This window comes from Leuciscus leuciscus (genome assembly GCF_965113295.1).
Source record: "Leuciscus leuciscus genome assembly, chromosome: 13".
Taxonomy (NCBI): Eukaryota; Metazoa; Chordata; class Actinopteri; order Cypriniformes; family Leuciscidae; genus Leuciscus; species Leuciscus leuciscus.
This window is the reverse complement of record NC_138737.1, coordinates 39,731,882-39,751,419: the sequence shown is the minus strand read 5'-3', so window position 1 is coordinate 39,751,419 and position 19,538 is coordinate 39,731,882. Positions and strand designations below refer to the sequence as shown.

Sequence of the window (19,538 nt, the reverse complement as noted above, 5' to 3'; positions counted from 1 at the left end):
AAGCATACATCATGTTGTCTGTTATTTGATGTTGCGCTGTGTTGGTGAAAATCATTTGGAAAAACTTTCATGTCACGTGTTTCATAATGATTTGAAAGCTTGTTTTTGTTTTTCAGCAATGTAAATATTTGTATACATAAAAAGATTCAACAACTGAAACATAAACTGAACAAATTTCATTTGACAAACAAAAAAAAAAGTCTGCTTTACAGTGCATCTCATCTTTGCTGAGAGATGTTTCTCCATTCCTCCAGCAACACTTGCAAGTTCGCATGCAAACACGTCTGGGAGAACACATGGTGACATGTCCTCCCTATATCTGTAGGTGTCTTACATTACAGCTCAGAGTCAGTCCACATCTCCAGTCTTCAGGCCTCCTGCAGGACTCTGGCAGGTTCGGCAGGGGATCAGGGATTCTGGGAATCTTTCTCCTGCTGGTATTCAGACTCAGTAGAAAGGTCTCTTCAGTGTCCCGAGTTATTGTAACAGTGAGTTTAATCGTCTACCACCTGAAAACTGTTAGGGCCAGATTTACTAACGGCTCGCTCCAGCACAAACCCTCTGTTGACATAACATTATTGCACATGCATATATAGGAGTTTCCCTTTCAGACACACCATTTATGGGAGGAGAGTATTTAAACGAAGCATGCAAGGTGAATTAGGGGAGACCGGGGACAGTTGCAACAGGGGATGGTTGCAACATGTCATTTTTCTCCAATCAGAAACAAGCTAGAGTGATGACACTCATACTGCACATGCACAGTTAGACCCTCCACCCACCAAGAAGACAGTAGACATATTCAACATCTGCTGATGTATTTATTGAACAAAACTTGTTTTGGAGGTATGAAAGTAAATTTTTTCATGAGATATATTTTTGTCATACTGTCCTGAAATTTTGTATGATTTAATCAAAACTTACATAGTTTGAATTGTTGTTTTGTTGACTTCTAAGTGACATGGTTAGCATGTGTCAAAGTCAGTGTGTCTAGCAGGCACATGATGTTCTGTCATGGCTGATAGGGTTGGGGACGGTTGCAACATGTTATAAATTGAATGTTTAATAAAAGTTTGTTGCATTGTAAATTGTTAAATTCTTCCTGTCTGACACTGAAATATGGAGGGATTGAATAGCATCTGTAACACCTGCACACTGAATCTATGTAGGCCTATGTTCTACACATGAACAAACAAAACTCAATAACTGTTATTTGATAAATAAGACTAAATAAATAAATAATAGGCTACAATAATATTATTGAAATAAATAATACTATAATATTATAGTAGGCCTAAAACAGTTCATATTTTCAGAATTCTTTGCTCATTGAGACAAAAAGCTTAAGTTAATTAATGAAATTTAAGGTATTTTTAACATGTTGCAACCGTCCCTGGGTTGTGTTGCAACCGTCCCCTGGGTCGGGGTCAGTTGCAACATCTGACTTCTTCCATTCAAATAAATACTGTGAACGATATGTCATATATAATCATCTTTAAATGGTATGGGTAATTAGCAGACAGATGCAAGTTTAATATATACAAATTTGGTTGGTCTAGTCCAAATAGTCTCTGAGTAATTGAGAGAAATGCAAAAAGTGTTGCAACTGTCCCCGGTCTCCCCTACTAAGGTTTGCGCTCGTCAGTTTACTGGTATTTTCACCATTATTTAATGCCCCCCAAAAATAATGTCTTAAACCAGACGCTAATCTGCGCTGCTCTCTGTAGATTTCGTTGGTCATTATGGAAATGATCTAGCTGTATCTGTCTTCTTTTAATTTGCACGTCGTCAGTAGATCACACGCAGAACTTTCAACGCATCATCCTAGGGCGTCATAATACTGACGCTTTTGACATTTCGTCTACATCGAACGCACATGGCACCCTTTAGCGTCAATATGAGATGCACAGAGCTTTGTTCGGTTATGGGTAGGTTTAAGTCTAGTGTAGGGATAGGGTTAGACCGCTAGGAGGCGCCTTCTGGCCCATTTCTATCTGCATCTCATATTGACGCTAAAGGGTGCCATGTGCGTTCGATGTAGACGAAATGTCAAAAGCGTCAATATATGACGCCCTAGGATGAGACACTCCTATCTGGCTTTTTTGGAATAGCGCTCATGCTAATTCCCCCCGTTTAGTAAATCTGGCTCTGATGTTTTAAAGGATTAGTTCACTTTCAAAAAAATGTTTGCTGATAATTTACTCACCCCGATGTCATTCAAGATATCCATGTCTTTCTTTCTTCAGTCGAAAAGAAATGAAGGCTTTTGAGGAAAACATTCCAGGATTTTTCTACACAGAATGGACTTATGCATTCATGTGTAGTTCATGTGTAGAGTTACGCTTTAAGGCAACATTTTGCATTGTTTTATTTTTGTAATATGGGTTATTTTTTCATCCAGTTTTTGTAGGAGCCTCCCTCGTCTCCTCGGAGGAAATGCATTCGAGAAAACAGGAAACATTTGTAGTTTGGTGTTGATGTGAGCTTTACTGTGAGACTGGAAACACTGGTCATCTACAAAATAATCAAGAAATGAAGGGTGACAGAATATTCACACCAGGCTTATATGCTTTTTATTAGACCACAGATACATTTCTAGAGGTTTATTTCAGGCATTGTTGTCAACACTACATGCAGGACTGTACTCGTCGAATTAAAACAAAGGAAGTAGACTTATCAAACTATTCAAATACATTTTAAGAAGAGTAAAACACTAAATTAGCCATAAGACTTGTATTGGTTATTAGCTCGTGTTTGCTCTGCTGTATCTTTACATTCCCTGAATGCCTGTAATCAATCAGGCAAAACTCCGACTATTTATCATATTATACAATCTATGCATAGTTTTGAACATGTAAACTGTTGCAGTTTAAACATTTATCAACTTTCCGAAATTATTTTAGGCGCGTGCACTTGTCTCAAGGACACGCCCACAATATGGTGAAATCATGAATATTCATGAAGCCGTCATCCAGTGGAACCGAATACTTTCCCATTGTAACAATGGTAAAAACGTCTCGAGTCCTTCACATTAAAACCAGTGTTCAAACACCTGCTGTCTGCATATTAAACCTGGCTACACTTATTTCTAATTCCACATATCTGTCTATTCAGCTTCTTGGGAAAAACCTTTTGTTGCAGATTTCTCAGAAATGAGCCAACAAATCTCTACTCATATTGCAACAAAAACTGTCCTTCAGAGCTGCCTGAAACCCACATGCAGTCGGAGAATCTCAGAAATCCTGCATGTACACACACACACACACACACACACACACACACACACACACACACACACACACACACACACACACACACACACACACACACAAAGCACAAATTATCCCTCGCTGCACCTTATATTAAAACCTCATATTTATGATAATATTATATAAAAATGGTATTATTATTCGTATTATCTTCTTACTTTGAAATGTGCTCTCACTCCCCTATCCCTTTATTAGCATGTAGAGTCTTTTGGCAGACAAAAAGCATGTTCTCGGTTCTCTGATGTTATGTATAAAATGATAATAAAATATTTGATCTTTTTAGTAGCCTAAATGCTTTAGTTTTTATTATTCAGTAGTCAACATTTGAAGTGGATCAAAACCTTTCATCAAAGTTATACTTTTTTTGATCCACTTCAAATGTTGACTACTGTATTAATCATTTTTAACTTTTTTTATGACGCTTTTCTTGAAATCACAAAGCCCTTGCAGTTCCCTCCCAAACCCTGATCTAGAATAAGTTGCAGGTTTAAAGCAGCCGAGTCAGGAGTGTGAGTCGTCTCTCTCTGTCAAGCGTGTGTTTACTCGAGTTCACTGAGGCGTCACTATCAGCGCAGAATATTGTTGATTCTGCTACAGGTTTGGAGTTTATTTTGGGCTGGATTGATGAGGTGCCACTGGGTTTCTGTTTGTGTTAAATGATGAAACTCCAGTGTGTTGGACTCAAGCAAACCGGGGAAGCTGGACACTGGGTGAGGTCAAGCTCATCTCTATCAGACACCGGCAGAATCTGCTGACTATAAGGACAGGTCAAAATGATATCAGCTCAACCTGGAGGGAGGAGATAGGAAAATACTGAAGATTTACGTCTTTTATGAAAAATATCTGATTGTGTTTATAGTGGACATGAATAATGTACAAAATAGGGCCTAAAACTCTTTAAAACTCTTTTTTTTTTACGCTCAGAGAAAGCAGGTGCTTGACCTTCAGAACATGTTCAGCGCCCAAATAAGTAGGAAACTAAGATAAATATAAAAAAATAAAAATCCTTTCGTGTCATTTGAGTTCTGCAAGTTTTGCAAACCTGTTACACTAAAAGAAAAAGAAAAAAAGTTAAGCCTTTTTTTAAGATTTACGAATTTTAACTGTTTAGTAAAATACTTTCAAATTGGATTGAATAATCCTTACATATTATGAATTAAGAAAAACCCTACAACTTAGTACAATTTTGTGGAACATGGGAATGGACCATTTAGTTTATGTGATTTGTATTAAAAAATATAAAAATGTTTACATTTATGAATGCGAATCACAAACTAAATGGTCCATTCTCTTACAAAAGGTAAAAGCATTCATTCATAATTCATAATATGAATAATATTGTTCAATTAAATTTGATGGAATTTTGAATTGAAAAATCTTAAATAGGCTACTTTTTTTTAGTGTACTCAAAACACAGTATAAACCCTTCATTTACATGATTTTAGTTTCTAGCAATAAACATTATGTAAACATCAAAATTTCATTAAAATTAATAATTTGATCAAAATGAAATATAAAAGTTATGCCAGCCAGAATAGGTAACATGCTGGAAAATGATGTCGTCACTCAGTTTGTTTATTTATTATAATAAAACAACGTATATTAATCATGTGGTCATGTGGTAACAGGGTTGAACTCAAAATTTGGGCTACAGACGATTATTATAAAAAATGTTTTTACTTTTATTTATTATCAGTATAGTACATTGTGATATGGGACCAGTCTGGTATGTTTAAATTAACCCCTTGCTTGGCGCTCTTTTTTATCGCCTTTTTTCATATCACATATTTTAGTAATTATCAAATTAGGTTTCATTCAAAAGCTCACAAACTCGAAATTCATCCTGTGAAAACTGTTTTGAAATTGGATGTTGTGTTACCATAGAAACTGTGCTCTAAATTCTTTTTGCTGGCTCCTCCCCTATTGGGCGGTGTCAGGTTTCATATTACAAAATTAATTTTAACTACTTTATAATCAAAAACTTTTCTGATCTTGACAAAACACATCGTCAGAAAGCTCTGAGTCTCAAGGTTCCATATTTTGTGATAGTAGTGATATTTGGACAGAAATGTATTAATTTGATACAGGAGAATGCATAAAAAAAAATCTAAAAATCAATGGAATGTGTGTCACCCGGTGTCTATTTCTGGTATTACGCCTAAACATAATCTCATGGGAACTTACATTTTTGTGATATCAACTCCAAATTTGGAACAGAACGTGGTTAGACATATGGCTTTGATTTTATAGTAATTTTAGCGTAAAATATATTTTGTAAAATATATATTTTATATAAAATAAAACATTTTTAGTACAGTAAATTTGATTTACAGTAAATTTAAACTTCCATAACTTTTTCATACTTTCATTTTTTTAAGTGCTTTCACTTCAGCAATAATCTGCTGAGTGTCTTCTTTAAAACAAGACCAAACTAGGCCTATACTCCACAATTACAACCATTTCAGTTTGGATAGTGGTTCATGCTGCAATGCCGAACAACAAAATATGACAAGACGTGGTTTCACAGTTGCATAAGATTCACATTTATTTGGTTTCAAGTCCTAAAACATTCTACACATGCTTTTATAACACATATGGGTCACATTCTTCACAGGTAGTAAAAGTCAGAGGAGCAGAAGAAGAGGTTTGTGACATGGGTTAGGAAAAGCACCTCAGACATCACTCCCAAAAACACACGGACAAACGTCACGTAGCATGTGCATGTGCGAGTGTTGATTTGGGGTTTTCAGGAGCGTGTCTGTTCCCTGAGATCATCACCCATGTTTGGAAAGCTCTCGTCTGGCTCTGTACGGGTTGCTCAAGCCCCAACATTCACCAGTGTTTCTTCCCACCGGATCGAGAATACATCCAAAGAGAACTGATTGAAAGAAGCTCTCTGGCTACGACAGCACTTTTTTTTTTGATAGTCTTTCAAGAACCAATCAGGATACCCGTAACAATCAAGTGAAAGAAATCTGATTGGCTAAAAAGCATTAAACATGATCACGATGGACTGACGACAAACTTGTAAACAGTAGAGAACTAAAAAATAACATCATACAGACAAGAAAAAAAACATTCTTCATCAAAACAAATCACAAACAGTGTTTACAACTAGGAATATAATACTGTTCATTTCACATGTAATAATTGCACTGAGAAACAGTCTTCATTGAAGAGTGAAGCAGCATCTGATGTTTATATCAGGCCATATCACACAAATTCAGAAATGAACGATTACTTCGAGGCGGATGAAACTACGCTCTTATCTCAATCTCCGAAGTTTCCAGAATGGCATATGAGAAGGACAAAGTCACTGGTGCTTTGAAACCAATAAATAACGATTAATACTTTGCCTTAATGAAAGCACGCTACATGATGACACATAAAAGAGGTAGTTTCAAATGAAAAATGTATAAAAAAAGAAACAAACGAGGACGCTTTGAAAGAACACAAAAAGGCCTAAATGGGGAGTGTGGCTCTGTTACGAGATTCAAAGGCTTCCCCCTCAAACGCCAGAGAAACAAACCCGTCAGGAAAGAGATATTCCTGAGTTTCAAGACCCATTGAAACACCGCAGGTCTGATTCCAGGCACAACGCTGAGTGAAACACCAACTCAGCATGGAGTTTAAACCAACGAGGCTGTTCCTCTCTACTCTATGGAAGCTTGTTTCCGACACAGAATGAAAAAGAAAAAAGGTAATTGCGACTTTTTATCTCAGAATTGCGTGATATAAAGTCAGAATTGCGTGATATAAAGTCAAAATTGCGTGATATAAAGTCAAAATTGCGAGAAATAAACTCGAAATTCTGACTTTCTCAGAATTGCATGTTTATATCTCGCAATTCTGACTTTATATCACACAATTCTGACTTTATAACACAATTGCGACTTTATATCACGCGATTCTGGCTTTATAACAATTGTGACTATATTTTTCGCAATTCTGACTTTATAACACAAATTCTGACTATTTCTCGCAATTCTGACTTTATCACGCAATTGCGACTTTATATCACGTGATTCTGGCTTTATAACACAATTGCGACTATATTTCTCACAATTCTGACTTTATAACACAAATTCGGGCTATTTCTCATAATTGTGACTTTATATCACGCAACTGTGACTTTATATCACGCAATTCTGAGAAATAAAGATGCAAACTCGCAATTGTGAGACAAAAAGTTGGAATTATCTTTTAAAAAATGTTATTCAGTGGCGGAGACAAGCTTCCACACTATTCTGGCGCGGCCGATTGGCTTACAAATGCGTATTATCTCAGTTTTTACCTGTAACAAACACTTCCCCAGTATCAGGAGTTTAGTCTGACATTTCGCTAGCTCACACTCTAAAACAAAACATTCACCACATCTACGACAGCAAACGATGTACATGATGAAGGGGATGGATGGATGACACGACGAATGAAACGTTTAGGATTAAGGGCGTACGGACAGAGCGGTAAATGGTGTTTTAGCTGCACTCGAGACGGGCCGTAACCGGCTGAACGTGCGTCTTTGGTTTGGGCCCCTTTGTCATTGTCTGGTGCAAATATGTAAACATTACTCGACGCATATCGAACGTGTTTGGAATGTCTGAAAAAATGAGCGCATCCACTGATAGAAGCCTCGGCAAAGGCGTCGGATGGCTTGCTATGGTTTTTTTATTTTTCCTCGAATTGTGTTTTCAGTAAAACTCACTGCATCTGATTCTCAAAACCTGAAACAAAATACCCTTCAAAACAACAACAACACTCCCCCCTCCCTGAACTCATAAAAAGAAAACTTCTAAAAAGGACCTACAATGTCCGGAATACTACAAACTACTAAACCTACAAGTAAATCTGAGAGGGATGCGAGTGAATTAGAAAAAAACAGTAACTTTACCCTGTTTAAAATGCGAGGGAAGCAGATCGGGCCTGAACGACACTGTGAGGAAATCCGTTTCTCTCCCTTTATTGTGGTTTGGGAACATTGCAAACTAATCGGATGCTAATCCTAAATAGACAATCTAGAGACTGAATCTCTCCAGTGCAAAATTTTAGCTGATAAATAGTTGAAGTGTGTGTGAAATGGGAAATTCTGATTAAGCCCATACACCACTTTTCTCTGTCGGACCGAGTGCAAACCGAATGGAGTTTCCCGTTTTAAACTGCAGAAAAAAATATTTTCCTATTTAGAATTTTCATCTTGTTTTCCAGTACAAACATTCTTAAATCAAGACACAAGCAAAAATGACAAATTAAGTATCGTTTCTAATGAAATAATGTATCAAAATGAAATATTTCTGATTAAAAAACAAGAAGAAGAAAAACTGCCAATGAGGTCAAAAAAATAAACTTCATTCCAAGGGAAAACATGGTGATTTTTCTGAACCCACTGACAGATCTTTTTTCTTTCGTTTAAGCTTAAGCTCACTTAATTTTGGTTAACTAAATATCCTAAGTCGTTTTGCTTCTCAAGCACATGTATCTTGATTAGGGTAGCAAAGTTTCCAGAAAATTTCCAGGATTTTTGGGAAACTGTCCAGGAATTTTGGGAAACTTTCCAGGATTTTTGAGAAAATTTCCAGGAATTTTGAGAAAATTTCCAGGAATTTTGAGAAAATTTCCAGGAATTTTGAGAAAATTTCCAGGATTTTTTGGAAAGTTTCTGAAAATTTTCCGGAAATGTTCAGCCCCTTTGCAACCCTAATCTTGATCTAAGAATGTTCAGATATTTGTACTGGAAAACAAGACAAAAATACTAATTAAGTAAGTAATTTTTTTATTCTCCCCAGAAATAAGGGCTTACTTCCCTCCAGATTTGCGTAACACTTTGGTCAAAACAATAAAAAAAGAGAAAGAAATCAACAAACAATATTAACACACACATTCTGTTGTCAAGTAAAATCCTCACTTCGTCCTCAGCCTCTGATTGTGAAACACACGCGTACACCTCTCTTCAGTGTAAACAATCACGCTCTCCATCGCGGCCTTGCATAGGAAAATAAAAACCACGCGTTGAAGAGGTTACACGACTATTGAACGTGTTCGAGGACCGCAGAAATGAAACTTCCCGGAGCGTTGCAAGACAGAGAGAGAAAGGTTTTCTTCCTGAGGTAGTCTTTCAATAAAACAATTCCTTTCATACTTATCTGTCCCTTTCAGCACCCAAAAGAAAGCGAATAGAAGTATAAAATAAAACCTAAACCGATCAGTGGTTACACGTCACATGTCGCAGTTGGACTGAAGCGTGTGAAATCCACTGCGCTTTTTGTGCATTTTCATTTGAAAAGGAGCATGTGCACAGTGTGGATCAACATACATTCAGCTCTGTCTGGTAATAAATAGAGAGAAAAACAACACTAATCTAAACAAAATGCATAAAATAGTTTCTTATCACATTCATGAGAGGAGGAGGAGCGTACCGAAAGCCCCACCCCCAAATATAACACCCGCCCCCGTGCAATAAGATGGGGAGGGTGTTTTCAAGGGAGGGGCGGGGCTTAGTTGGCAGGGGCGGAGCCTTTCGTCACGCAGGGGGAGGAGCCTGTCCTGTAGTTGCTCAGACTTGACTTACAGGAGTGCAATACTGCCTTGAACAGCAGGGGGAGCTGCTCCAACGGGATGTTGACCAACTTCCCTGAAATACCAGTGAAGAACAGCTGAGTTTAACTGCAGTTTATACCTTAAACAATAGGTTGTCGTCTCTTCTGGACTTACCTGCAATGCAGCGGATCTCTGGCAGACACATCATGATCTCGGGAAAGCGTTTGGGCTGGTGAGGGTACTTGTACTCAGTGTAATCCTGACAAACGTACCAGTAACGTTTGTTCAACTGCTCCAGCTGGGTCACGTTGGTCAGACCACGGATATCTAGACAAGCATGATGAAATATCACAGTACAGGAAATTAAACAACGTTTGATGTCATGGCATTTTGATATTACGCCTCTATTATTGTTGATTCTCTATATATCTGTTTGAGTGGTCAGTTTTTATGAGGAAGGATCAATAATCAATAATCAGCACAGCCCAGAAGAGCATGAGTGTGTATATAAGGCAGGGCTCGACATGAAGCCTTGTCATGTTTTCAAGTGTCATGTGATTTTTTGTAGTGTAAATGTAATTTATTCTTTATGCTTCATCTTTCATTTCAACTTCTTAAATGTGATCAATAAATTCAATTAGAATAATAAGACACTATAAAGGCTGTTACCAATCAAATTAAATAATTTACACTGAAAAATTACAACTGCATTAGATAATGTTATGAGATTTTTTTTTTTTTAAAGAAGTAAATATAGAAATATGGAATGTTATGGAAAAAATGCTACTTTTAATACTTGAGTTATTCATTCTCGATCCATTCAAACGGCTGATTCACTGAAGAACGAGGCAGTTTATGAGTGAGTCATTGATTCAAACGGCTGATTCACTGAAGAACGAGGCAGTTTATGAGTGAGTCATTGATTCAAACGGCTGATTCACTGAAGAACGAGGCAGTTTATGAGTGAGTCATTGATTCAAACGGCTGATTCACTGAAGAACGAGCAGGGTTCGTACACATTTTTACCATTAAATTTCCATGACTTTTCCAAGACTTTTCCATGACTTAAAGGTAAATATTCATGACATAGTTTTCCATAAAACATCTGTGTATACATGTTAATTAACTCCTTGTGGGCGGGTAACGTTAGTAGCGGATGAAAAATCTAAATGTGCTTGAAGAGCTCTTTTCCAAAATGCGATAAACGCCATAAAAAAAAAAAAAAAAAAAAAACGAGATTGTTAACAGATCATTAGAAGTCCTCAAAATTAGTCAAACTAATCTTATATTCTCTCTCTCTCTCAATTTTAATTGTTTATTAATAAACAAGTATTTTCTGTTTCGACTGCAAAGACGAAGTTGACTGACTCGCGATCTTCTTAGTAGTGAACACGCCGGAGAGAAATGCACATTTCATACGGATTAGGCTACATCGTTTTATTTTGTTTTGAATTGTTCTGTTTAAAAGTAGATATTTCTGTAGATAATAGATATAGGCCTATTTCAGTTTTGTTTAGGTCTGTGAGGCGAGTAGGCTACCTTTTACGCTGAGTTTCGGTTCATGGATGATCCAGTTCACTCCGGCGCCTCTGTGTCGTGATTATCTATTTTCTGCTATTTACTTTTTATTTAGGCTATTAAGCAATTGGTTAATGAAACATTTTAAAATCAAGATACAATTAATACAAAACGAAATTCGTTTAGGAAGGCTTTGTGCTTTCTGTTTGAGGTCTCTGTGTAAGTTTTAAAGTCTTTTAGTGCCGCTCTCAGAGGACTCATTACCGTAATGGAGAACGGTCACGTAACATTGTTTTTTCCTCATAAATGTGAACACGGAAAATAAAAGACCAAATAAATTTTTTAAAAGAAAAAAATCATATATATTTGAAATGTTTAACAAAGAGGCAAAAAGTCATAAACAAAAATCAGAAAATTTGTCGATATTTTTTTCTTTTTCGCACAGCATTTGGTGTAGCCTACAGTTCAAATTTAAATGTTGGTGTTCAACTTTGCGTTTTAAAAATAGCCTACTTACAACAACCCTTCATTTTTCATTTGGGGGTTAAAGGAAAAACGAGTGGACACAAAAGAACACGGACCTTTTGGACAGAAAGAATACATGAAAGCCAGGGTTCCTTATTAAATTCATAAAAGAAACAATACAGGGATAGCCTACTCTCAAAGAAATGCCACAATCAAGGGAGAAACATGAAGAAACTTAGCATATAGCCTATGTGCCGTTCGCATAAGGGTCTTTCCCTGACATTAATACTTGGATAAGACATTAATAATAATAATTTGTAGGGCGGTGGGTGAGATATAAACCTACTAACGTCCTCCGTTGCCATGATTTTTGGAATGACTGATCGCAAAAAAAAAAAAAAAAGTTTTAGTCGGTTAATGGAAACGCCATCCTTTTGCAATAGTTATTTATCGATATTTAGAAGAAAAAAAAAGTTTTGCTCAAATCTGTAATGGAAAGGCACATACGAAGCTATATGAAAATGCAAAGCAGCTTATTTTAATTTGAAGCACTGAGCTGATGACAGCAACACAAGAGCCACACAGGTGTGGCTACTTAGTCGCTGTCCTCAGTGCCGTAGAAAAGCGCTGAATGAGTTCCCCTTCATGTCCGTTTCAGCGCTTTTCTGCGGCACTGAGGACAGCGACTAAAACTAGATGGGCCAAAAGAAATGGGTCCCCTTTCATGTCCGTTTCAGCGCTTTTAGTTAATGGAAACGCGTCATTTCGCCTCTGACGCGCGTAAATTTCTAGACACGTCAGGCGCGAATTTGACGCGCTATTCGCGTCCGGTGTGAACGCACAGTAAAACGAAAAAAGTATTGCAATTTGTTTCCCCAATTTTATTAATTAAACAAATTCAAGTACACAGATATTTTGAAAAACAAATTTCCATGACTTTTCCAAAACTTTATGAGTTTATTCATTTTCCAAAACTTTTCCAGGCCTGGAAATTGCCATTTTAAAAATCCATGACTTTTCCAGGTTTTTCATGACCGTACGAACCCTGAACGAGGCAGTTTATGAGTGAGTCATTGATTCAAACGGCTGATTCACTGAAGAACGAGGCAGTTTATGAGTGAGTCATTGATTCAAATGGCTGATTCATTGACGAACGAGGCAGTTTATGAGTGAGTCATTGATTCAAACGGCTGATTCACTGAAGAACGAGGCAGTTTATGAGTGAGTCATTGATTCAAACGGCTGATTCACTGAAGAACGAGGCAGTTTATGAGTGAGTCATTGATTCAAACGGCTGATTCACTGAAGAACGAGGCAGTTTATGAGTGAGTCATTGATTCAAACGGCTGATTCACTGAAGAACGAGGCGGTTTATGAGTGAGTCATTGATTCAAACGGCTGATTCACCGAAGAACGAGGCAGTTTATGAGTGAGTCATTGATTCAAACGGCTGATTCACTGAAGAACGAGGCAGTTTATGAGTGAGTCATTGATTCAAACGGCTGATTCACTGAAGAACGAGGCAGTTTATGAGTGAGTCATTGATTCAAACGGCTGATTCACTGAAGAATGAGGCAGTTTATGAGTGAGTCATTGATTCAAACGGCTGATTCACTGAAGAGTCATTGAATCTTTCACTCAACCGATTCGTTCAAAACGCTGGATCATTCAGTAATGGAGTGAGATGCTGTGAGATGCGCTGTGTTCTGCTGTGATCTTTGTTTGGATCTATTTTCACTGCTGAAATATTACAAAAACATTCAATATTACATCTAAAATGTAAGTGACTTAATATTAAGTTCTTGTTTATTGGACTGTTGAATGAAATCAGTGTCACTTTCATTCATGATTATATTCAGGAAAACAGCGCTCTTGATCGTGTGATGTAGCTTAACTGTATCGTTTGTTATAATTATAAAAATTCCACATATTTTTACCTCAGTATGTTAACTGAGTTTCATTTGTTTCCATTTGTCTGCACGAGCCTCAACAGCATAAGTGCATTACACACATTATTATCCACTATGTAATTTTGGTGATCCTCTAGTTTTTGTTTTATTTGTTTGTTATTGACGTTTTAATCAGGATACTTGTCTGTAAAATTCTCTTTCACTTTCCCCTTAAAAAATCCACTTGTCTCAGTCAAGCGTTAACATCAAGCCCTGTAAAGTCTGTTGTATAACACGGTAAACATGAATGAATGCGTCTCAGTGGCGTTTTACCTTGGTTGAGGAAGTTGATGGCCTTCATGCAGGCGTATTCCTCGTTGCTGACCTTCAACTGGTGGAACTTGCGGAACAGATATATCAGTTTCTCCATCACCTCCATCCCATCCTCACTGAAACTACACACACAAACACACACACGATCCATCAATACACTACAGATTTCACAGCTGACCTCACAGGTCCATTTTTATCCACAGCATTGATTGATCAGAACAATATCTGAACCAGCGATGAATACCACAGCTCAATACCATGAGTCCAGCAGGCGCAATGACACAGCGCCTGAAAATAGTCCCCAGCTCGGTAACTTCCAACGTGACCGGGACTAAGTTTGTCTAACCTATTAGACCTATTTTCAGGCGATGCGTCATATCATTATGCCTGCTGGACTCATGGTACGGCAGCAAAGTTTCTTGATTATTACGCAGGAATGAGAGTATGTTTTATAGTTTTTTTATAGACTTTATAGTTCCTAGACATATCAGCCTAGAAAATCGCAACTTTACATTTTCCGTCGGTCTTAGTACACGATGTAACTACAGAAGAGTCCAGTTTTAAATAGGAAAAATATTGAAACTCTTTGGTCATTTTTTTGAGAGAGATGCTAATGGTCTTGTCCGATTCAATGATCTATGCTAATAGATAGGCTAATAGATGCTACGGAGATCGGCTGAATGGATTCGAAAGCGGTAAAACTCAACTGTTTAACTCTGGGGGAGTTGTAAAATGAGCCAATTTCCTTTTGGAAATCCCTTTAAATCTATATTCATTGAGTCGAATCGAGAATCGAAATCGAATCGAATTGGAACATCTGAATCGATACCCAGCGCTAATAACTATACAGATAACGATAAAGATATAGCTCTAAAAATCGTTCTCAGTATTAAAGAATAGCAGTTCACACCACAAATATAATGCTAATGTCACAGAGAAATTATATAGTTGAAATCACGATTTTATCCAGCTGATGAACGATAAAAACATTGACAGCCAATCAGAATCGAGCATTTAAAGAGACGCGCTTACAGTAAACAGAACGGCATATTTATCTTTATAGTTATCGTTCTTGGTGTGACTGTGAACAAGCTTCTTCTCACAAGAGCCGACATCCACACATGAGAGTTTTTAATAAACCAGTTTCTGAGAAATGTTGATCTATCTTATCATCTGATTCCATATGTGTGCACATCCCGTTAGCCATTAAACCAGACTTTATGAGCTTAATTTATGTTACTAATGAGATAATAAGAATATGTTTGAGTGGGAGAGCGTATATAATGTTTTAGTGATAAAGTATCTTGGTGGTAAATTACTTCATGAACCCATGCCACGACTTACCCAGCACCATTCGGCCCTAATGACTCCTCTACTGTTCTGAATCTGATCGTCTCTATGTATGTCTTCCGCTCTCCTTTACTTACTACGGCCTCTTTGAACTCTCTCCCTAAAGGTGGGTCGTGACCTTCAGCGTGTACCTGTCCCGTTACAGGCGAGCGTTTCACTACCTCAGACCTCATGCCCTGCATTTCTGCCCAGCATGCAACAGTAAATCTATCCAGGAGATCAAGAAGAGGCGGGTCAGAGGTCAGGTGATCGCAGACTAATTTACACACACCACACACACTCCCCTCCTCCACGTCAGCTCTAGTATTTCATTCTTCAGGCTACAGGTATATGAAGCACGGCTCTAGAAGTGGAATCAGACCAAAAGCAACAAGACCGAAATGTAAAGATGTTTATAATGTTACGAAAGATTTCGGTTTCAAATAAATGCTGTTCTTTTTTAACTTTCAGTTTATAAAGATTAGAATGATTTGTGAAGGATCATGTGACACTGAAGACTGGAGTAATGATGCTGAAATTCAGCTTTGATCACAGGAATAAATTAGATTGTAAAACATATTCAAATTGAAAAATTGTTGTTGTAAATATATATTTTTTTACTGTATTTTTGATCGAATGTGAGCATAAGAGACTTTTTTCAAAACATTAAAAAAATCTTACTGACCCCACACACACACACTAAGAAATACACACACTCACCCACACGCATACACATACATACTCACACACATACACTCACAAACACACACATACACACACATACATACATTCATTCATACATATATATTTATTTATATATAGACACTCTTATATCTGCTTATACACTAAAATGGTGTAAAATAAGTTTGTTTCATTTTAATTTATTTTATTACAATTTTCTATAAATGTTCATATATATATATATATATATATATATAAAGAGAGAGAGAGAGGGAGATTAATGCAAACATTTAAATAAGAAAAAAATACATTTTAATTTTAAATGCATTATTAAACTATTATTTACTACTAAAATATATATATTATATATAACAAATAATATTATAAAAATTGTATTCAACTTTTCACTCAAATTGTTATAATGAATCTGAAAAAAAAAAAAGGGAAAGGGAAAGGGAAAAAAAGTATATCAATGTTGTAAAAAGCACTTATCAAATAGTTTCTGACAAACACACACTAGGAAGTCATAAAAACCTGTGTGAGATTTCTGAGGGGAAATACAGGGAGAGTCAGACAGACACGAGATGAAGCTGTGTTTTACTCTGCCGTTCTCTCCCACACACACACACACACACACACACACACACACACACACACACACACACACAGATGCCTGAGCGTATCTGAAGCATGGAGAACAGTCTAGCTGCCGTGATTTAAAACAAGCACACAAGAGCGGGAGGAGATATTCCTCAGGTCCGGGTTTTAATTCAGCTCTTTTTAATGATTCAAACTGAGAGCTGGGAATAAAAGAGGAGGGTGACATGAGGAGCCCTATTTTAACAATCTAAGCGCATGGTTTAAAGCGTACAGCGCAAGCACAGTTAGGTCGTGTCCGAATCCACTTTTGCTAGTTTAATGACGGGATAAATGGTCGGTGCTCCCGGCGCATGGTCTAAAAGGGTCGTCTCTATTCTCTTAATGAGTAATGGGTGTGTTTTGGGCTTTACGTGATATAAACCAATCAGTCTCTTCTCCCATTCCCTTTAAAAGCCAGTTGCGCTCGCACCATGGTGGATTCGCTATATACATGGAAGAATTTGTAAGCGGAAAACAAGCTGTGCGTGAGGTTAAAGCAGAACATCTACGGGACAAGCTGGATTACACCATATCTTTATGTATACAATAATAATCTTTTACATTGTAATCCTTTTATTTTTAATATTTGGTATGTTTGCATGCTTTGCCCTGTGTATGTAATAAGCAGAGTGTGTGTGTGTGTGTGTGTGTGTGTGTGTGTGAGATAAGCAGAATGTACGTGCGTTGTGGACCCGCTTATATGCTCATATTACTCACACGCTCTTGAAATAAATTCAATTTAACACACCAACAATGCGCCTGAACATACACCTCGTTTTCAGACCAGCAGCACATGGGCACACAAATGAGCGCTAATGCATTTGCTATTTAAACAACGTGGCGCAGGACGTGAAAATGATAACTGCGTCAGGCTGAAACTAACACACTCGCGTCGCGCCTGGCGCTGCATCGCACCAGTGTATGATAGGGGCCATAGATGTGTTCCTCACCTCTGCAGCTCTTCGTCTGTCGGGGTGTATTTGTCGGTGACGCCGGCGAGGTCTCCGAGCACCTGAGCGCTGTAGACCGTCAGACAGGCCAGTAGGATCAGCTCCTGCCAGGTGGCGCTCAGGAGACGCGTGTAGTCCTCGATGGACAGCTCGCAGAAGAAGGGAAGCTTCTTGATCCAGGAGATCTGTCTGAAGAGAAGCTCGTCTGCCAGCCGACACAACAGCGCGAACAGCTCCACCTGAGTCACCCGATACCTTCGCAGGACAGAGAAAGAGCGTTATGGGAGGCATCTGGATTCATACATTTTATGGCTGTAAAAAAATTGCAACATGAGTGATGGTTCACATGGCTGTTAATTCAGATGCATTTTTGTTTCAAAGCACTCTCCGTCCACATTAGCTTTTCCAAAAGTTTCTTGTCCACACTGAAATCATCTTACTGTGCATGTGTAAAATGCAATAAAAGCTCACTGAGATGATATGAGAGACCAGACATAATAAGTTCTCCACGTCTGATCTAAAACACAATCGGCCTCATGTTTTGACGCAGGACAGCAATTGCAAGTAAATTTTCTTTCACAGCAAACAAAAATATGTTCTAAGAACATTTTCCTACCTTTCCCATTAAGTTATGAAAATGTTATTTCTGAATGTTCCCTGATCGTTCAAAACATCAATGTTGCTAGCATGATTTATAATGTTGCTAGCATGCTTTAACACATTGCTAGCTAGTTTTAACACATTGCTAGCATGTTGTTAGCATGATTTAGCATTCAGCTAGCATAATTTATCATGTTACTAACAAGATGTAACACATTGCTAGCTGATTAGCATGTTGTTAGCATTATTTGACATTTTACTAACATGATTTAACATGTTGCTAACAGGATTTAGTATTTTGCTAGCATTATTAAACACATTGCAAGCATATTGCTAGCATGATTAACATGTTGCTAGCAATATTTAGCACATTGTTAACATGATTAACGCATTGCTAGAATGATTTAGCATGTTGTTAACATTTACCATGTTGCTAGCATGATTTAACACATTGCAAGCATGTTGTTAACATTATTTTACATTATTCTTTAAAGATCGTGCGGTGTGTTTGGACAGAAGACGAGACCGAGTTCTTCATTAAACTCATAAAATACAAAAGTATTATGGAAATACGGGATTCTAAACAACAAAGAAATGCCACAATTTTTCAAGATCTTGAAGCCGAAGGAGGGAGAAACACTCAGATGAGCCGCTCACAGTATAAGGGTCTTTCCTTTCCATTAATAATAATGGCTAGTGCGGCGGCTACGATATATGTAAACCTACTAACATCCATTGCCATGATGTTTGGAATGACTTATCGTGAGAGGAAAAAATTACGTTTAGTCGCATAACATCGAATAATGGAAACGCAATCATTTCTAAATAGTTTTTTATCGACATTTAGAAAATATCGCAAAAGTTTTGTGCAAATCTGTAATGGAAACGCGGCTGGTGTGGCCGGAATGCCAAAGCGTAAAGAAAAAGATGTGTTTCCGGGTGAATGTAGAAGCAGCCTGACGGAGGTGTTGTTTACCCATCCTCGATGAGCATTGGCGTAGCTAGCGGGGCCAGTTCCTCTGCTGCCACCAGCTGGCTGATGAGCGTATGGCTCTGCGGGTACAGACTCCGCGGCTGCGCGGCGTATCCGAACAGGTGAGGCAGGAACTGATAGTGCTGGGCCATCGCATTCCCAATGTACTGTTCCCTAAAAGCAGCGGTGTAGCCGTTCAGCTCCACAGAGCGGCTGCGAGAGAAAGCAAAGGCAGAGGAATAAACGTTAGAATACTTCATACATGCAGAACATGTTTATTTGAATGCATTTGAGGCAAATACAAAGGAATCCAGTCTTTAAATTCGTGTGCATTGCAGCTGAACGTTGTCATCTAAGC

The 19,538-nt window shown here is 37.7% G+C and overlaps 1 protein-coding gene across 1 annotated transcript in view; it reads right to left on the bottom strand.

Annotated features, from left to right (window-relative positions):
• Window positions 1-5,622: 5,622 nt before the first annotated feature.
• Window positions 5,623-19,538, bottom strand: part of nr6a1a (nuclear receptor subfamily 6, group A, member 1a) — a 41,138-nt gene continuing 27,222 nt past the window's right edge. The window contains exons 5-9 of the mRNA XM_082188774.1: window positions 19,184-19,393; window positions 17,608-17,862; window positions 14,009-14,130; window positions 9,978-10,130; window positions 5,623-9,897 (exon numbers count right to left, since the gene is read on the bottom strand). Coding sequence (XP_082044900.1) covers window positions 9,761-9,897; window positions 9,978-10,130; window positions 14,009-14,130; window positions 17,608-17,862; window positions 19,184-19,393 — 877 coding nt within the window. The 3' untranslated portion in view covers window positions 5,623-9,760. The remainder of the gene's footprint in view (window positions 9,898-9,977; window positions 10,131-14,008; window positions 14,131-17,607; window positions 17,863-19,183; window positions 19,394-19,538) is intronic.